The sequence below is a fragment of the Manacus candei genome, unplaced genomic scaffold, assembly GCF_025592945.1.
Source record: "Manacus candei isolate 608988 ecotype Guabito, Panama unplaced genomic scaffold, ASM2559294v1 h1tg000134l, whole genome shotgun sequence".
In the NCBI taxonomy this organism is placed as follows: Eukaryota; Metazoa; Chordata; class Aves; order Passeriformes; family Pipridae; genus Manacus; species Manacus candei.
This window is the reverse complement of record NW_026138182.1, coordinates 18,365-33,687: the sequence shown is the minus strand read 5'-3', so window position 1 is coordinate 33,687 and position 15,323 is coordinate 18,365. Positions and strand designations below refer to the sequence as shown.

General features: G+C 68.3%; 3 protein-coding genes across 4 annotated transcripts in view; all 3 read left to right on the top strand.

Annotated features, from left to right (window-relative positions):
• The window catches only part of KMT2D (lysine methyltransferase 2D), a 28,794-nt gene extending 21,379 nt beyond the window's left edge, over positions 1-7,415 (top strand). Inside the window, exons 42-55 of the mRNA XM_051771470.1 lie at positions 23-187; positions 275-431; positions 514-595; positions 692-867; positions 1,196-1,344; positions 1,451-1,586; positions 1,671-1,807; positions 2,130-3,294; positions 3,544-3,680; positions 3,803-3,933; positions 4,323-4,608; positions 4,919-4,992; positions 5,097-5,205; positions 5,307-7,415. Of these exons, the coding sequence (XP_051627430.1) occupies positions 23-187; positions 275-431; positions 514-595; positions 692-867; positions 1,196-1,344; positions 1,451-1,586; positions 1,671-1,807; positions 2,130-3,294; positions 3,544-3,680; positions 3,803-3,933; positions 4,323-4,608; positions 4,919-4,992; positions 5,097-5,205; positions 5,307-5,399 (2,997 nt within the window). The 3' untranslated portion in view covers positions 5,400-7,415. The remainder of the gene's footprint in view (positions 1-22; positions 188-274; positions 432-513; positions 596-691; positions 868-1,195; positions 1,345-1,450; positions 1,587-1,670; positions 1,808-2,129; positions 3,295-3,543; positions 3,681-3,802; positions 3,934-4,322; positions 4,609-4,918; positions 4,993-5,096; positions 5,206-5,306) is intronic.
• A 784-nt stretch (positions 7,416-8,199) lies between these two features.
• PRKAG1 (protein kinase AMP-activated non-catalytic subunit gamma 1) lies at positions 8,200-11,334 on the top strand. The gene is made up of 12 exons (XM_051771479.1): positions 8,200-8,282; positions 8,395-8,485; positions 8,844-8,947; positions 9,027-9,108; positions 9,186-9,244; positions 9,347-9,392; positions 9,497-9,551; positions 9,639-9,765; positions 10,103-10,268; positions 10,379-10,416; positions 10,521-10,667; positions 10,751-11,334. The coding sequence occupies exons 1-12, from the start codon at positions 8,277-8,279 to the stop codon at positions 10,847-10,849; spliced, it is 1,020 nt and encodes a 339-aa protein (XP_051627439.1). The 5' UTR covers positions 8,200-8,276; the 3' UTR covers positions 10,850-11,334.
• Positions 11,335-12,013: 679 nt separating this feature from the next.
• On the top strand, positions 12,014-13,592 carry DDN (dendrin). Of its 2 annotated transcripts, none has more exons than XM_051771469.1 (2): positions 12,014-12,363; positions 12,450-13,592. In XM_051771469.1, the coding sequence occupies exons 1-2, from the start codon at positions 12,200-12,202 to the stop codon at positions 13,474-13,476; spliced, it is 1,191 nt and encodes a 396-aa protein (XP_051627429.1). In that variant the 5' UTR covers positions 12,014-12,199; the 3' UTR covers positions 13,477-13,592. The 2 variants fall into 2 exon arrangements, with proteins under 2 accessions (XP_051627429.1, XP_051627428.1); XM_051771468.1 differs by having other exon boundaries at positions 12,014-12,369.
• The last annotated feature ends 1,731 nt before the right edge of the window (positions 13,593-15,323 follow it).

Genomic DNA, 15,323 nt, shown 5'->3' with positions numbered 1-15,323 from the left:
CACCTCACCACTCTGCCCCCAGGAGCTGTCGCTGCTGCCGCTGACGGAGCCGACCATCACAGCCAACTTCAGCCTCTTTGCGCCCTTCGGCAGCAGCCCCATCAACGGGAAGAGCCAACTGCGGGGCGCCTTCGGCAGCGCCGTGCTCGACAGCGTCCCTGACTACTACTCCCAGCTGCTCACCAAGGTGAGGGAAGGGGTTCTTCACCTGTTGTCCCTTCAGTCCGGGGGTCCTGGACCACCCTGCCGCGCTCACCCCCCTGTCTCCCCCCAGAACAACCTCAGCAACCCGCCCACGCCGCCCTCCTCGCTGCCCCCCACGCCCCCTCCCTCCGTGCAGCAGAAGATGGTGAACGGTGTCACGGCCCCCGAGGAACTGGGTGAGCAGCCCAAGGACACCGACCCAGCCCGCGAGCCCCACAGCCAGAAAGGTAAGCTTGGCTGGCACAGGGTTGGCACAGAGTCCCTGCCACCGCCTGTCACCCTCCCGTGACACCCGTCCCTTCCGCACAGACGCATCGGCTGTGGAGGTGAAGAGCCTGGACCTGCTGGCAGCTCTGCCCACCCCACCACACAACCAGACTGAGGACGTCAGGTGAGACCCCGGGGGCCAGGGTGACCTCCCGTGAGTGACACCAGCCCCTCCAGGGGTCACAGCAGCCCGTGGCCCCTGACACCTCCTTCCCTTCAGGATGGAGAGCGACGACGAGAGCGACTCCCCTGACAGCATCGTCCCTGCCTCGTCCCCCGAGAGCGTCCTGGGCGAGGAGCTGCTGCGATTCCCGCTGCTCAGCGAGGCCAAGCCGGAGCTGGAGGAGCGTGTGCTGTCTCCCATCATCCCCATCATCCCCCGGGCCAGTATCCCAGGTGGAATGGGCTGGGGATAGTGCATGGACCAGGGCAGGAGTGGTCTGTGGTCTGTATGGACCGAGCAGGAGGGGTTCAGTGGGATGTACAGTGCAGGGAAGGGGGTCTGGAGGGCACGTGTTGGGTAGGAAGGGATATGGGTGGGGCAAGAGGGGGTTCCTGGGATTTTGGACAGCAGGGGAAGGGTCCTTGGGGTGTGTGGGCTGAGGGAAATGGGTCTGGGAGGGGGTTGATGGATTCCCTGCAGGGGTCTGGGGCAGCTGGGTGGGGTCAGAGGTGGCTGTTGGGGTGTCTGTGCAGCTCTGACCCCTCCCTCTCCCCACACCAGTGTTCCCTGACACGAAACCCTACGAGGCCGCAGAGCCCTTTGGGGCCCCCCCAGGGAAGGTGGGGGCAGCAGGCCCAGGAGCCCCGTGGGAGAAGGGCAAGAGCAGCGAGGTCTCTGTCATGCTGACGGTGTCCGCGGCGGCTGCCAAGGTGAGCGAGGGGACGGGGGGACGAGAGACGCTCCGGGGTCCTGGCGGTGGCCCCACATGGTGGCATCTGGGGCACCCTGGACCCATCCCATCCTTCTCTATCCCAGAACCTCAATGGGGTGATGGTGGCCATGGCTGAGCTGCTGAGTGTGAAGATCCCCAGCTCCTACGAGGTGCTGTTCCCTGACGGCCCCGTGCGAGTGGCCGTGGTCGAGGCCAAGAAGGTGGAGGCTGATATGGCCGGTGAGTGTCCTCCTTGTCCCTGTGGGCCCCCCGCAGCCCCAGGCTGGGCCCCTCCCCGTGATGGGCTGTGCCTCTCTCTTCCAGGGGTGCTCGGAGGGAAGGAGAAGGCGCTGGCCGGGAAGGTGCCAGACAGCAGCTCCGAGTGGCTGAAGCAGTTCGACGCGGTGCTGCCTGGGTACAGCCTCAAGGGCGAGCTGGACCTCCTGACGCTGCTCAGACAGGTCAGTGGCTGGGGGGGTCCACTGGGACACTGAGAGAGGCGTATTGGGGTACCTGCAGGGCTGTGACTGGGTTGGGGTGCAGGAGCGGAGGGGGGCTCTTTGGAACCAGGTGTTAACCATGTAGAGGTGCGCGGTGGTCCTTGTAGGTCCCCCCATGATCGCAGGGGGCTGCGATTCCTGGCTGGCTGGGTCTCCTCATGGAGAGGGGCTGAGTCTCCCAGGAAGGGGTGGAGGTGGTCCTTGTAGAGCTGGGAGCACGTGAGGTGCTCTGGGGTCCCTCCTTGCGACACTCTGACCCGTGACCCCCTCCCCACCTCCACAGGAGAGCTCCGCGCCTGAGAAGACCCTTCACCACTGCTACGTCAACAACGTGTCCAACCTGGACGTGCGGCAGCTCTCCGTCATGCCCCAGGAGCCCTCGCCCCCGCTGTCCCCCTCCGTCCCCTCCCCGTCCAGCCCTGCCGAGCCCACCAGGGTCCCCAACCCCGAGGTGGCCCACGAGGCCGCCCCGGCGTCGCCGCTGCCGCCGGCCCCCTCCCCGGCCCCCCAGGAGGAAGGGGCCGCAGGGCCCCACTCGCCGCCCCGTTTCAAGCCGCGCTCGCGGCCGCCCGAGGACGGGGACGAGGCGCGGCCGCGGCTGAAGAAGTGGAAGGGGGTGCGCTGGAAACGGCTGCGCTTCCTCGTCACCATCCAGAAAGGGGGGGCCAAGCGCGACGGCGACAAGGAGATCGCCGAGTTCATCGACAAGCTGGGCACCACCCTGCGCCCCGAGAAGGTGCCGCGGGACCTGCGCAAGTGCTGCTTCTGCCACGAGGAGGGCGACGGGGCCACGGACGGGCCGGCCCGCCTGCTCAACCTCGACCTCGACCTCTGGGTCCACCTGAACTGCGCCCTGTGGTCCACGGAGGTGTACGAGACGCAGGGCGGGGCCCTGATCAACGTGGAGGTGGCCCTGCACCGCGGGCTGCTCACCAAGTGCTCCCTGTGCCAGAAAACCGGCGCCACCAACAGCTGCAACCGCATCCGCTGCCCCAGCGTGTACCACTTCGCCTGCGCCATCCGCGCCAAGTGCATGTTCTTCAAGGACAAGACCATGCTGTGCCCCCTGCACAAGCTGAAGGGGCCCTGCGAGCAGGAGCTCAGCAGCTTCACCGTGTTCCGCCGCGTGTACATCGAGCGGGACGAGGTGAAGCAGATCGCCAGCATCATCCAGCGCGGGGAGCGGCTCCACATGTTCCGCGTGGGCGGGCTGGTCTTCCACGCCATCGGGCAGCTGCTGCCCCACCAGATGGCCGACTTCCACAGCGTCACCGCGCTCTACCCCGTGGGCTACGAGGCCACGCGCATCTACTGGAGCCTGCGGACCAACAACCGCCGCTGCTGCTACCGCTGCACCATCTGCGAGAACAACGGGCGCCCCGAGTTCGTCGTGCAGGTCATCGAGCAGGGCCTGGAGGATCTCGTCTTCTCTGACTCCTCGCCGCAAGGTGAGGAGTTGGGAGATGCTGGTGCTGGACTAGTGCCGGCATTCATTGCCTGTCCCAGCGGTTGAGCCGCACCGGAATGCAACAGGGGATGGGGTGATGGGAGGTGACTTGAGCTGGGGGGGTCCCCAATGGGTGCTCTGGTCTGGTTGGCGAGGTGGGCAATCGGTCAAAAGTCGGGCTCGATGATCTCGGAGGTCTTTTCCAACCCGATTAATGCTGGGGTTCTGTGGTTCTCCCTTCCCTCGGCAGCCGTCTGGAACCGGATCATCGAGCCGGTGGCGATGATGAGGAAGGAGGCCGACATGCTGCGGCTCTTCCCCGAGTACCTGAAGGGCGAGGAGCTCTTCGGCCTCACGGTGCACGCGGTGCTGCGCATCGCCGAGTCGGTAGGTCCGGGGGAGGACGGGGGTCTCCCCTCCACACTGGAGGTCAGCCCTGCTGGGGAAGGGTCTGGTGGCTGCCCTGGTGCTGCCACTCGACCCCCAGCCCTTCTGTGTCCCCTCGGCAGCTGCCGGGTGTTGAGAGCTGCCAGAACTACCTGTTCCGCTACGGGCGCCATCCCCTGATGGAGCTGCCACTGATGATCAACCCCACCGGCTGCGCCCGCTCCGAGCCCAAGATCCTCACCCATTACAAGAGGTAAGTGGGGCTGGGATCCCCTGGGACAGCTGGGATCTGCTGGGAGAGCTGGGATCTGCTGGGAGAGCCAGGATCCCCCAGGAGAGCTGGGATCTGCTGGGAGAGCCAGGATCCCCCAGGAGAGCTGGGATCTGCTGGGAGAACCAGGATCCCCCAGGAGAGCTGGGATCTGCTGGGAGAACCAGGATCCCCCAGGAGAGCTGGGATCTGCTGGGAGAGCCGGGATCCCCCAGGAGAGCTGGGATCTGCTGGGAGAACCAGGATCCCCTAGGAGAGCTGGGATCCACTGGGAGAGCCAGGATCCCCCAGGAGAGCTGGGATCTACCAGGAGAGCCAGGATCCCTGGGGATCCCTCGGCTCTGACCCCTCTCATCCCCCCCCCTTGGCAGGCCCCACACCCTGAACAGCACAAGCATGTCCAAGGCCTACCAGAGCACGTTCACGGGCGAGACCAACACGCCCTACAGCAAACAGTTCGTGCACTCCAAGTCCTCCCAGTACCGGCGCCTGAAGACGGAGTGGAAGAACAACGTGTACCTGGCGCGCTCCCGCATCCAGGGGCTGGGGCTCTACGCGGCCAAGGACATCGAGAAGCACACGATGGTCATCGAGTACATCGGCACCATCATCCGCAACGAGGTGGCCAACCGGCGGGAGAAGATCTACGAGGAGCAGGTGGGGGCTCTGGTGGGATGTGGGGGGCGTTTGGGGGGCGCATTGAAGGCTCTGGTGGGATGTTGGGGGCTCTGGTGGGATGTGGAGTGACGCAGTCGGGACGTGGAGGGGCTCTGGTGGGACACTGGAAGCTCTGGTGGGATGAGGGGGAACTCGGCTGGGACGTGGAGGGGCTCAGGTGAGATGTCGGGGGCTCAGGTGGGACATGGTCTCAGATGGGATGTTGAGGGCTCTGGTGGGATATGAGGGTCTCAGGTGGGGTGTGGGGACCTCGGGGCACCCCCTGACACCCTCCTGTGTCCCGTGGCAGAACCGTGGCATCTACATGTTCCGCATCAACAACGAGCACGTCATTGACGCCACACTGACGGGGGGCCCGGCCAGGTGAGCACGGAGGGGCTTTGGGATGGTGGGACCCCCCCCGGAAGGGAGCTGTGGTGTCCGTCTGTCCTGCCCCTGGGTCGGTTCTAACCTTCCACCTCCTCCAGGTACATCAACCACTCGTGTGCCCCGAACTGCGTGGCCGAAGTCGTGACCTTCGACAAGGAGGACAAGATCATCATCATCTCCAGCCGGCGCATCCCCAAGGGGGAGGAGGTCAGTGGGGGGCTCAGGGGGGGTCGGGGGGGGCAGAGGGGGCTGGAGGGGGGGGCTGGAAGTGGCAGGACTGAGCTCTGACTCCCCACTCCTCCCCTCAGCTCACCTACGACTACCAGTTCGACTTCGAGGACGATCAGCACAAGATCCCCTGCCACTGTGGAGCCTGGAACTGCAGGAAGTGGATGAACTAACTGGGAAAAACGGGGCTGGGGGCCGCCACCCCCGCCTGGGAGACCTCGCCAAGCCCCTCCCCGGGGCCGCGGGAGGTGCCAGGGGCAGCCGGGCACGGAGGGAGGAGCGGCCGCGGCGCCGCCGGCCCTGCCCGGGCGGGACGGACAGACGGACGAACTGGCAACTCAGGGTTTTCTTTGCTTCGTCCTGCGAGGAAAAAAAAACAAACAAACAAACGGAGCGGGGGGGGCTCGGAAGCCCCCCCTTCAGCACCACCCCCTCCCCGCCAGCCTCCCTCGTGGGGGAGCCACGGGGGAGCAGCACCGGGCCCAGCGCGCGGAGCCGGCCCGGATATAACGATTATTTTATTCTATTTTATTTTATTTTATTTTGTTTTCGGTTCTTTTGGGTTTTTTGGTTGTTTTGTTTTTTTTTTTTTTTTTTTTGGTTTTTTGTTTTTTCGTTTTGTTTTGTTTTGTTTTTTTTTTTTAGAAACTAATAATATTTGCTCGCTAATTACCAAGGTAACACAGACTCCTTGAGCTCGACAATCCGGGCTCTGCCCCGCCCCGCCAGGGCGGTCAGAGCTCGCTCGGTTCCTTTTGATCTCTTTTTGTTTGTGCGTGTGGACGAGACCCCGGAGCGGCGGCGGGATGAGGCCAAGACCCCGACAGACACAAGGAGCTTCTGCACCCAAACCTACCTCATTTTAAGTGTTAGATTTGTTTCTTTTATTTGTTGTTGTTTTTAAATGTGAGCCCCCCCCTCTCCCCTTCCCCTCCCCCCTCCGCTTCCCACCACCACCACCCCAACCCGGCCCCCCCCCCGCCCCGGGGGGGGTCTTTCCCTCTCTCCCTCGGGCTCCCCCCATCCTCCTCCTCGGATGTGGCTGCAGGAGGCCCCTCGGCGGGACCCTTTGGAGGGGGGGACACGGGGACCCCCCCTCCTCGTTGCCTCCCCTCTTCCCCAGGAGGTGCCAAGGTGTGAGGTGGGGATGGGGGGGGGAGCCAGACCCGCTCCCCCAGCTCTGGGGGGGGAGCTGAGGGGCTGGGTGAGAGCCCCCCCTTCTCGCACGTGGCCCCCATGGCTGGGGGGGCTGGAGGGGGGGCAGGGTGGAGGCCCCCCCCCCCTGCTCACCCATAGCCCCCCCACGGCCGGGGCTGCACGTGGGCACCGACGGCACAGGGGTGGAAGGTTATTTATCTATTTATACCTTATATTGTATATACTAGACGGGGGGGGGGGCTCTTTGTGCTCTGCTGGGCTGAGATTTGGGGTGCAGGGGCAAAGGGGGGGGTTTTTTTAAACCCGATCTCCGAGGAGTGTGTGTGTGTGTAAGGGGAGGGGGGGGTCGGTCTGGAACCTCCTGCCAGGCAGGGGCGGCCTCGGAGAGCGAAGCAGCGAGTGGGCATTACACCCCCGGCCCCCCCCGCGCTGGCTGCGGCCCCCCCGGGGTCCCCACCTGCCCCCCCCCGACCCGGGGGAGGACCCCGGGGGGCGCCGGGATCTCTTAACGCACAAACACGGCGCGGGGGGGGGGACGGGACCCTCCTGCTCCTGAGGGAGGGGGGGGGGGGGTCTGACCCCTCCCTCGGGGTGCAGGGAGGGGGGGGCTGACGGGGGTAGTGCCCCCTCCCCACCCAGCCACCCCCCGGCGCAGGGTGGGCCGGGGCTGATCTTTAAAAAAAAAAGCTGCTTCCGCAACTCATCAAAGCTGCAAAAAAAAAAAAAAAAAAAAGAGGAAAAAAAACCAAACAAAAAAAAAAAGGAAAAAAGAAAGATTTAAGGTAAAAATGTTTAAAAAAAAAAAACGAAAAAAAAAAAAACTCACAAAACAAAAACCACAAAAACAAACCCAGACAAAAAAAAAAAAAAAAAAAGCGCGAGTGGGGGGGGGATGAGAAAGTTTTAACAGAAAAATATACGAGAAATTTAACTTTCAGAGCTGTACATAGGCCGGGGCGTGTAGAAAATCCCGTTTTTACCAATACCGGAACCACTGGATGTTATTTTAAATAAAGCGCGTGAGAAGCCGAGGCCGCCTCGTCCCTCCTGGGGGGGCTGGGGGGGCTTGGGGAGGGGCTGGAGGGGGGGGGACAGTGGGGGACAGCCCTGACAGCGGGGGCAGCCGAGGGCAGGTGAGTCCTGTCTGTGTGTCCCCCCCCTCACACCCCCCTCCGTGTCCCCCTGTCCTGTTATCTCGGGGTGGCCTCTGCCCCCCCCCACATTGGGGTCCCCACCGTGTCCCCCCCGCCACAGCCACGGGCCCCCCAGTCAGTGACCCTGCTCCGGGGGACCCCGAGGTGTGTCCCTGCCCCCCCGGGACCCCCCTATCCTGCTCCTCTTCATGCAGGGACCCCCACCATGTCCTGCCCGCCCTGCCTCTGGGGTGCTGTGATGTGTGTCCTGGGGACCCCCACACCTGCCTGTGTCCCCCCCAAAAAGCTCCTCCGTGACCCGGCGGGAGGGGAAATTGCCAGTCGACTCCCAAAATTGAATACGGACAAAGATTCCTCCCAGACAAAAGGTGCCAGGCCAGAAAGCTCTTGCTGGCCATGGAGCGCTCAGGCTGGCCCACCAACTGCCCCTGAAACCCAAAGGTCACGGGCTTGCTCTCCTGGGGGAAAGGGCCTCGTTCGTTTGCAGGAGGCCTGCGCTGGAACTGCCAGGAGCCGGGCGGAAGTAGGTCAAGGAGCCGGGCGGAAGTGGGGCAGGGAGCCGGGCGGAAGTGGGGCGGGAGCCGGGCGGAAGTGGGGCGGGAGCCGGGCGGAAGTGGGGCAGGGAGCCGGGCGGAAGTGGGGCATGAGCCGGGCGGAAGTGAGGTGAGAAGCCGAGCGGAAGTGGGGCAGGAGCCGGGCGGAAGTGGGGCAGCGGCGCCGCGGGACGGAGCGGGGGCCATGGAGGTGGGGGCGGGGGGGGACAGCGGGGTCCGGGAGGGAGGACACGGGGAGGGACACGGGGCTACCGGGACCGGGGGCCGCGGCCCGGCCTGACTCACTCCGTGTCTGCCCCCAGGATCCTGGCCCCGGCCCCGACCCCGGCCCCGGCCCCGGCCCCGGCCCGACCACCGAGAGCCCGGCGGAGCTGAGCCCCCCGGGGCTGGAAGGTGATTCCAGGCTGGTCTGGGGGATCCGGGGTGCGGGGAGGATCCGGCAGGGGAGGTGCCGCGTGAGTTTGGGTGTCGCAAGGTAGAGGGTTTTCCCTTTCCTGGGGTTTGGGAGGTCCGAGGTGGGAAGGTCCTGGTTTTCGGGATGTCTGAGGTTTGGATTTGGGGTGCCCCAGGATTTGGGTACCTCGGGGTCAGGATTTGGGGTATCGCCAGAATTTGGGGTGCCCCGGGGTTTGGGGTGCCCCAGGATTAGGGGTGTCCCGGGGTCAGGATTTGGGGTATCCCCAAGGATTTGGGGTGCCCCAGGACGGTGCCCCAGGGTTTGGGGTGCCCCCTCACGCTGCCCCCCCCCCAGGGGACGCCCACCGCGGTGCCTACACGGCTTTCATGAAATCCCACCGCTGCTACGACCTGATCCCCACCAGCTCCAAACTGGTCGTCTTCGACACGTCCCTGCAGGTGTGCTGGGGCCGGGGGGGAGAAGGAAGTTTTGGGGCTGGGGGGCACTTTCGGGGCTCCCTGACGGCCGTGCCCGCAGGTGAAGAAGGCGTTCTTCGCCCTGGTCACCAACGGCGTCCGGGCGGCCCCGCTCTGGGACAGCAAGAAGCAAAGTTTCGTAGGTGAGCCGGGGGGGCACAGGGGGCTCTCAGGCTGGGAAGGGGCTGGAGGGACCCCCCTCACCCTCCCTGCCCCCCAGGAATGCTGACCATCACCGACTTCATCAACATCCTGCACCGCTACTACAAGTCGCCCATGGTGAGGGCCGGGGGGGCTGCGGCGTGGGGGGTGTCTGGCTCTGCCCGCCCCACCTATGGCTGTGAGTGATCCTGGTTTCTCCTCTTACCCCCCCCCCCCCAGGTGCAGATCTACGAGCTGGAGGAGCACAAAATAGAGACGTGGAGAGGTGAGGGGGGTCTCTGCCAGCTGCCTCCCACCCCCCCCGGTGCTCCCGGACCCCCCCGGCGCCGTCCCCTGCCCACCCCCCTGAGCCCTCCCCTCTCCCCGCAGAGGTTTATCTGCAGGACTCCTTCAAGCCCCTGGTCTGCATCTCCCCCAACGCCAGGTACCCCCCGGGGGGCAGGGAGGGGGTCACGGCTTGGGGGGGGGCACCCCTGGGCACACCCCAAATCCCCCCCCCTCCCTCCCGCAGCCTCTTCGACGCCGTGTCCTCCCTGATCCGCAACAAGATCCACCGTCTGCCCGTCATCGACCCCGACTCGGGGAACACCCTCTACATCCTCACCCACAAACGCATCCTCAAGTTCCTCAAGCTCTTTGTAAGTCCTGCCCCTGCCCCGTGGTGACCACCCTGGGACCCCCAGCCCGGGCTGTGCCAGGTCCCTGTGCCAGGTTCTGCCCCGAGCCCCTCGATCTGGGCTGTGCCAGGTCCTTATACCAGGTACCACCAGCACTGGGCACAGGGTGGGCACAGCTCTGGTACCTCCCCACGTGCTGTGGGTGCTGAGGGGCCCCCAGGACGCCGCACAAACCCTCTGCACCGCCCCTGCCCGGGGGTCCCACATCCCCTGCTCCGCCCCCCCGGCGCTCTGTGCCTTCACCCCCGGCACGGGGGGGTCTGTGCTCAGCCCTGTGCCCCCCTCGCTGTCCCCGCAGATCGCAGAGGTGCCCAAGCCCGAGTTCATGGCGCGGACGTTGGCGGAGCTGCAGATCGGCACCTACAGCAACATCGCCGTGGTGGGCACGGGCACCCCCATCTACGTGGCCCTGGGCATCTTCGTGCAGCAGCGCGTCTCTGCGCTGCCCGTGGTGGATGACTCGGGTAAGGACGGGCTGGCCCGGCCTTGGCTGTCCCCGGGTCACCTCCGGGGGGGGCTGTGTCCCCTCTCGAGGGCCCGGCAGCGCCGCTGAGCCGCTCCCCTCCTTCCCCAGGGCGGGTGGTGGACATCTACTCCAAATTCGATGTTATTGTGAGTACCGGGAGGGGCAGTGCCTGGGCAGGGGGGGGGACGCTGGGGAGTGGTGGCGGTCCCCAAGGTCCCGGCTGTGTCCCCAACGCCTGTCCCTGCCCCAGAACCTGGCAGCTGAGAAGACCTACAACAACCTGGACGTGACGGTGACGCGGGCGCTGCAGCACCGCTCCCACTACTTCGAGGGCGTCCTCAAGTGTTACAAGCACGAGACGCTGGAAACCATCATCAACCGCCTGGTGGAGGCCGAGGTAACCGTGCCTGGGGTGCCAGGGTGGGGTCTGGGGGGGGTCCCCGCTCCCCCTCAGCCCTTCCCTGTGTCCCCCCTCCCCAGGTTCACCGGCTGGTGGTGGTGGATGAGAGCGACGTGGTCAAAGGGATCGTCTCCCTCTCAGACATCCTGCAAGCCCTGGTCCTCCCACAGGGCCCCTGAGGTGGTGGTGGTGGGGGTTAATTCCTCCCCTGGAGCCCCCCACTCTGCGCTCCTGCCACACTGTGCCCCCCTGGGCTGGCAGAGGCACCCAGGGTTGGACCCCACTCACCAGCAGCATCCAGCAATAACTCCCAGCCCTGGGGCAGCCCCCGCTGCCCTTCCCTGGGTGGGGGGAGCCCACGGCCCCCCCTGCACCTCAAGGCCGTGCAAGGTGCTGAGGGCAACCTCGGACCCCCCTGGGGTCACCCACCTCCATGCCAGGGCTGTTCCCAGTGCAGACCCTCGTCCCCATCACCCTGCCCCCCCCGCCCCCCCCGGGGTTTTACTGGCTTTGGTGAAACCCCCTCAGCTCTATCTGGCCCAGGGACCCCCCCCCAGCCCCAGGGGTTCCCCCCAGGCTTCCCCCCAGGTCTCTCGACCACATCTGCACCCGCCACCGCTTCATGTGTGGAGAAACCCCACCAATAAACACAGACCTGGCACCACCCCAGCTCGGTGAGGGGCACGGGGGGCACCGGCGAGGGAGGGGGTGCCCGGGGAGGGGGCGCGACAACCCCCCCCCCACGAGACAGGGGGAATCTGCTGAGCTCGCCCAGACCCTAAATCCCTGTTTGTTCCGCCCGTGGCTTTTCTAAAAGGCCGGGATTGGGGATGGGACGGGCACAGGGACCCGGCGGGACATGGGGACCCTCCGGTGGGCACCGCGGTGAGCGGGGGGTGCCGGGCAGGGGCTGGGGGGGCCGGAGCGAGGGGCTGCGTGTCGGGGGGCCGGCGGGGGTCACGGGCAGGCGGGAGGCCGGGGTTTGCCGCCGGTGCCCACGGGGGAGGCGCGAGGCCCGGCCGTGCTGAGCGTGGCACATTCCTGGCCGGGGGGGAGAGGCCGGGCCGGGCGACCCCGTCCCTGCCAGCCCCGGGGTCCGGCAGAGGCTGCGGAGCGAGGTGAGCGCCGGGCAGGTACCGGGGGGCCCCGGGGGGGTTCGGGGGGGGCCGTGCCGGTTGCCATGCCGCCGCCGGAGGGTTGCTAAGCTCCGCTCGGAGCCCGCGTGGGCTGCAGCGCTCGGTGCCAAACCCGCCATCGCCTGCTTGTCGCAGGGGGGGAAGGGATCCCGAGGGGGGGGGCACACGCGCACGTACACGGCGACAAGACACCCCCGGGACGGCCGGTGGGGTCCCCGCGGCGCGCCGGGCTCCCGGCCCCCCGGGGGGCTCCGAGCCCCGCCGTGGCACCGGGCTGGACACGGGGGTCCCGGGGGGAGCGCGGGCGGCCGTGGGTGTGCGCGGGCGGGCGCGGGGCTCCGCCGAGGCTCCGCTGAGCCCCCCTGCACGGGGACCCCCCTCCCGGCCGGGGCCATGCTGGGGGGTCCAGAGCGGGGCGCGGGGCGCCTGCGGATCTGCGAGCGGACCAAGCTGGTGCTGGTGGAGATCGACACGGTGGCGTGTTGCAGCTCGGGCGCCGGGATGGCTGCGGGGTGCCGGCCGGAGCCCCCCTGGACCTACCGCCGCATCGCCGGGGAGTACGCGTGAGTGGGGACGGAGGGGCGGGGGGTCGGCCCGCCCCCCCCGCCCTCCCTCCCCTCACCCCCTCGTCTCTGTCTTGCAGGTACCTGGAGAAGCGCTTCGTGGCCGAGCTGGCCCCCCCCTGGCCCCCCGTGCCCCCCAATCCCTCCCGACGCCTGCAGGACTTCACCCCCCGGCCCCGGGTGCCCCCCACCCCCTGCCCCCCACGGCAGCCCGAGGGGACGGGGGGCAGCGGACCCTGGGGGGGGAACCCACCGCCCACGCCCCGGCCCCCGGTGCCGGCGGGCAGGTTGTGCCCCCCCACCTACGAGGTGCACATGCAGCGGGTGCAGGCGGCCCATGCCCGCCGGGGGGGGCCTCCCCCCTACATCTCCCCCCCCGCCTACGACGCTCCCCACCGCACCCTGCAGCTCCGGCCCCCCCGGGGACCCCGCAGCCCCCCGTCGGCACCCCGGGCCCGGGGGCCTGTGCCGGGGGGCTGGAGCCACACTCTGCCCCGGGCGGCCACCGAGGCCAAGCACCGGCGGCCCCGCGGGACGCAGCCGCCCCCGGGGGGGGCCGGCACCCCCCGGCACTGCCAGACGCTGCCGCGGGCGGCGGCCGGCCGGGAGCGGGTGCCGGGGCGCGGGGGGGGGCGGCGGGGGTCGGGGGGGCACGTCCTCATCGACGCCACCCGCGTGGTGGTCCGGGCGCAGTACGTGCCCCCCCCGCAGCGCCAGCAGGTCCGCTACGCCGGGGGGTCCCCGGCGCCCACCAGCCCTCCCCGCAGCCCTCCTGCGCCCCCCGGGGCTCTCACCCCCCCCGCAGCGCCCTCGCCCCCCCGGGAGCCCACCGGGAGCCCCCGCAGTCCGTGGCGGAGCCCGGGGGGCTGCGGGGGTCCCCGGGGGCGGCCCCCCCCGCGGCGGCCGGTGCTGTACGCCCAGGCCCTGCGCGAGGCCGTGTCCCGCATCCGCCGGCACACGGCGCCCGACTCCGACTCGGAGGCCGAGGGGAGCGTGGGGGGGTCCCGGCGGCGGCTCTGCCGAGACCCCCACGCCTACAGCAGCAGCAGCAGCAGCCTGGAGAGCACCGGGGCACCCCCGGGCCCCACCAGCCCCACCCGAGCCTGAGGGGTGGGGCTTGGTGGGGTGTGGCGCCTCGAGGGCAGGGCTTGGCTGGGTGTGTCCATTGGAGGTGTGGCTTGGCAGGGTGTGGGCCTGGGGGCGGGGCTCAGGGCTGGATCTCCCGCAAGCTGACCCCAATAAAGGCTGCGGGATCCCCATGTGCTGCCTCAGCCCCTCTGTGTGTGCGGTCGGGGGGCGGGGCCCATCACCCTCCTCAGGCCCCTCCACCCCCCACCACCCCAGCAAGGCCCCGTGTCTCTGGAGACCCCCTCATGAGGACCCAGGTGTCCGTCCACACCCCCCCGTCACGGTTCTGGGGTCAGTCAGAGGCCCCGGGCATCCCGTTGGGCACCGCAGCGCATCACAACACGGGTGGGACGTGCCACCCCCCCCCGTGTCCCCCGTAATGAGTAGGTGAGCGCAGCAGGTCTGGCCCTGGGCCACTGGCCCCACGTCATGGCCGGGGGGGGACCCCGAGTGACTCACCGGGGGGGTGCCGTGACCCCCCCGAGCGGCCACCACCTCTTAGTCACGCTGCTGGGGGGGGAGGATCCCCCCCGGCCCCAGGAAACCGCACAAATATCGTGTCCAATTTGCACGTTATTTAAAACCGGCTCCTCCCCCGCCCCCCTGCGCGACCCTGTCATTATCCCGCTGACACCGGCCCGGAGGTCACGGCGCGGGGCAGCCGGGGGGGACCCGCGGGCAGGGGGGGGCACCCCCAGGGCCACGTCACCCCGCGTGTCCCCCGTCCTGGCACGTCCCACACCGGGGCCTGACCCCAGCCCCGACGGTGACCTCAGCCCAGCACGGCACAGCCGGGGTGCTGCAGTGGCACCTGGCACAGCTCGGCCTGGCATGGCACGGGATGGCCTGGCATGGCACGGGATGGCTGGTATGGCACAGGATGGCCTGGCATGGCACGGGACGGCTGGCACAGTGCAGCGTGGTCCCCTTGGCTTGTCCCAGGCTCATGGCACAGCTCCATCCGGCGTAACCTGCAATGGCACGGCACGTCTTGGTATGACCTGCCAAGGCTCAGCGCATCTTGGCACAGCCTGGTATAGCCTGGCACGGGTTGGCACAGCTTGGCACGGCTCACCACGGCACAACAGCCTGGCACGGCTCAGCACAGCCCAGCCCAGCTCAGCAAAGCCCTGAAGAGCCCAGAAGAGCTCGGCCCAACCTGCTTGGCACAGCACATCACTGCTTGGCACACCTTGGCACAGCCTGTCACGGGTAGCCTGTCACGGCTCAGCTTGGCACAACGCAGCCCCCTTAACAGCCCAGCACAGCTCGTTGCAGCCTGGCACAGGCTGGCATAGCCTGGCACGGCTCGGCACAGCACGTCACGGCTCGGCTCGGCGCCCTGCCCGGCGTGGCGCGGGGTGTCCCAGACGCGGGGGCAGCGGCGCGGCCCCTCCCGTGGGATCAACTCCTGCCCAAACCCGCTCCCCGCCGGGAAAATCACCTTCTAATTCGGGCTGCGCCGGCGCCAGCGCCGCCCCCCCGGCACCCCCCCGGCACCCCCCGGGCACCCGCCGCCCCCCAGACCCGCCGCGGCCCGGCGGCCCCTCGGGGGGCTCGGCCCGTGGGGTGTCCGCGCGTGGCACCGGGGGGTCCCCCCGGTACCGGTGCCCCCGGACCGGGGCGCGGTGTCGCCCGCGGCCGCCAGATGTCGCCGCGCAGCCGGTGACCGACGGCACCGGGGGGCACCGGGGGGGGCACCGGCGGGGGGCACCGGGACCGTCGCCGGTGTCCCCAGGGAACCGTGAGCCACGCGTGTCACCGGGGCCGCTGCTGTCTGAGAGTCACGACAGCCCCGTGTGTCACCGGTGTCCCCAGAGAGCCGT